Raw genomic sequence first — 2286 nt, forward strand, 5'->3', positions numbered from 1 at the left:
ACGCACAACTTAAGAACAAATCTGTGCGTACGAACGGTTCTTGCATGAGGCCCAATGTGTGTAGAGAAGTATTCAGCTACTCCTGAGCATTTTCGTATTTCCCTTCATTTCCTCAACATTCCTAAACATTTTTTACTAGCTTCCTCCCATACTTCTCTTTTTATGTATCACCACAAATTCCACATTGCTACCTCAGCTTTTTTTTTAATATTCTTTCTCTTAATCTCTCCCTTTACCAGATTTCGGACAGGAGGACTTTAAGCGAGGCATTGTTTCAATAAGTGATCTACAAGTTGGTGCAGTGCTGACAGGCCGGGTGGACAACACAGCTTTGTTTGGAGCTTTGTTATAACATCTTAACTGAAAGAATCCCATGTAATTGTGAATCCCTATATTTAGGAAATATTTCATTTGATAACTGGACTCTGGACGACAAAAAACTCCTGTTAGTGCTTCTGGCAGCAAGCAAAAAGACAATCACTAGAAAATGGTTAAAGCCCGAAACACCCACAGTGGAGGATTGGGTTTCCATTGTACAGGACATTTACACTCTGGAGAAGTTATCTTTTTCTGTTCATGGTCGGAGAGAATCCTTTTTCAGGATCTGGTCTAAATGGACAAACTATGTAAAGTCTATTATTCCAGTAGACTAAATATGTCCATTACTTGTAAACACTGTTTTGTTGTTTACTATACCTTAACACAGGATTATGGGAAATGTTTGCTCTTGACTGTGTTTTACCTCTAACGAAAGAAAAACTAGACCTGGCCCTTCCCTACCTCCCCACTCACTCCTTTTGTTTTTGTTGTTGTTATACAAAAACCTTGGATTGGCTTGTGTATTTCTTTTCTTCCTTCCATTGTGGTGGAAACTGGAATATAAAAATGATTGTATCTTGCCTTTCCAAATAAAAATTAATTTAAAAAAAACTCTATTCATTTTATTTTCATTTTTCTGCACATTGTATTGTTTACTAGTTACCAGTGTTGCTCCAAACATATGTACAATTCTGTCTAATAACCAGGCAAGTTCATAAAATTAAAGATTTTCCCATATTTTTTTCTTTTCCTACTGTAAATTTCAACAAACTATAGTGTACGTAAAATTAGAGAGGACAGCTATGAGTAAATATGGTAACAGGGTTCTAACATTTGGTAGAGAAAAAAGTTAGAAAAATTGTATACCACTTATGATGGATAGAGGGGGAAAAAGACCCTAAGTTTTGATTACAGACAACAGAAAACTGTAAAGATCAAATGGGTGGGGGTGTGTGATGGTGATTCGTTTGGTGGAGACATGGATTGCAGAAGGAAATGATGGGGTTTCTCTTTCTCTGACTGCAATAATGCCTGAAGGCTATTTAGGCATCATCCCAGACACAATTATCCCCTGACACACAAACACCCTAATCAGCTGCTTCAAAATTAATCCCAGACTCCCCATTCACTTTATCTAATTTGTTTGTTTTTATGAAAGTGAAATAAAAAAAAATACTCAAAATAAGGTTCTGAGAAAGCCTGGGGTCCTAAGCATTATACTGAATGCAGACTGCCTAATCACTGGGCGGATGCCTCACGGTGTCCCTTTGGGTCAGCAAATGGAATATATTTTAGTCACACAAACACAAAGAGATGTTTGATCAAATGTAATCATCATTAGCAGTTTGCTTAATGATGATCTGGGACAAAGCCAAGCATACAGTCAAATCAAGTAGTTTTATTCATTTGATGATAATTGCTTTTGTCAGTTTATATTTTGTTTCCTTTTTTTTAATAAGCTTGGCAGAAGCTCTAGTTTCAGTGTTTCCTGTGTTTTTGTTTTGGGGTACGTGTGTATTGTTCGAGTAAACACAGCTTCCCTCAGCACCGTGCCCGCTTCCTCCCTCTACTAAACGTGAGCCCGCAGACGGGACAGGCAATCTGGCAGTCAGCTACTGCAGCCCCTTGGCATTTTTGTCAAACACTGTCCAGTAATGAGATTGTGATAAGAAACAGACAAACTGCAGGTGAAGCTGTGTGACTCTCTGCTGCTGCTTGTTGTGTGGAGTATGCTCAGGTGGACCCTTGGTTTTTAGTGAAAGAAAACACACACACACACACACACACACACACATACGTGTTTTTCCTCATTTGTGGGGACTTAGTGTATCTTTTGACTACAGTAGGTGGTTACACGTGGGGACACACCTTTCTAAATGAACTAAAGGCTTGGTTTGGACTGAAGAAGTCTCTTGGAGAAGAGACGAAACGTTTCATTAGAGAAGAACCTGTCCAGAAGACCTATAC

The 2286-nt window shown here is 38.6% G+C and overlaps 1 protein-coding gene across 1 annotated transcript; it reads left to right on the top strand.

The window, feature by feature from the left end:
- Positions 1–239: 239 nt before the first annotated feature.
- Positions 240–921, top strand: srbd1 (S1 RNA binding domain 1; the record flags this gene model as incomplete). The annotated part of the gene is given in 1 exon segment (XM_014029305.1): positions 240–921. A coding segment is annotated over 1 exon segment (113 nt), but the record flags the coding sequence as incomplete, so codon positions are not given.
- Positions 922–2286: the final 1365 nt, after the last annotated feature.

The sequence above is a fragment of the Austrofundulus limnaeus genome, unplaced genomic scaffold (assembly GCF_001266775.1).
Source record: "Austrofundulus limnaeus strain Quisiro unplaced genomic scaffold, Austrofundulus_limnaeus-1.0 Scaffold0, whole genome shotgun sequence".
Lineage (NCBI taxonomy): Eukaryota > Metazoa > Chordata > Actinopteri > Cyprinodontiformes > Rivulidae > Austrofundulus > Austrofundulus limnaeus.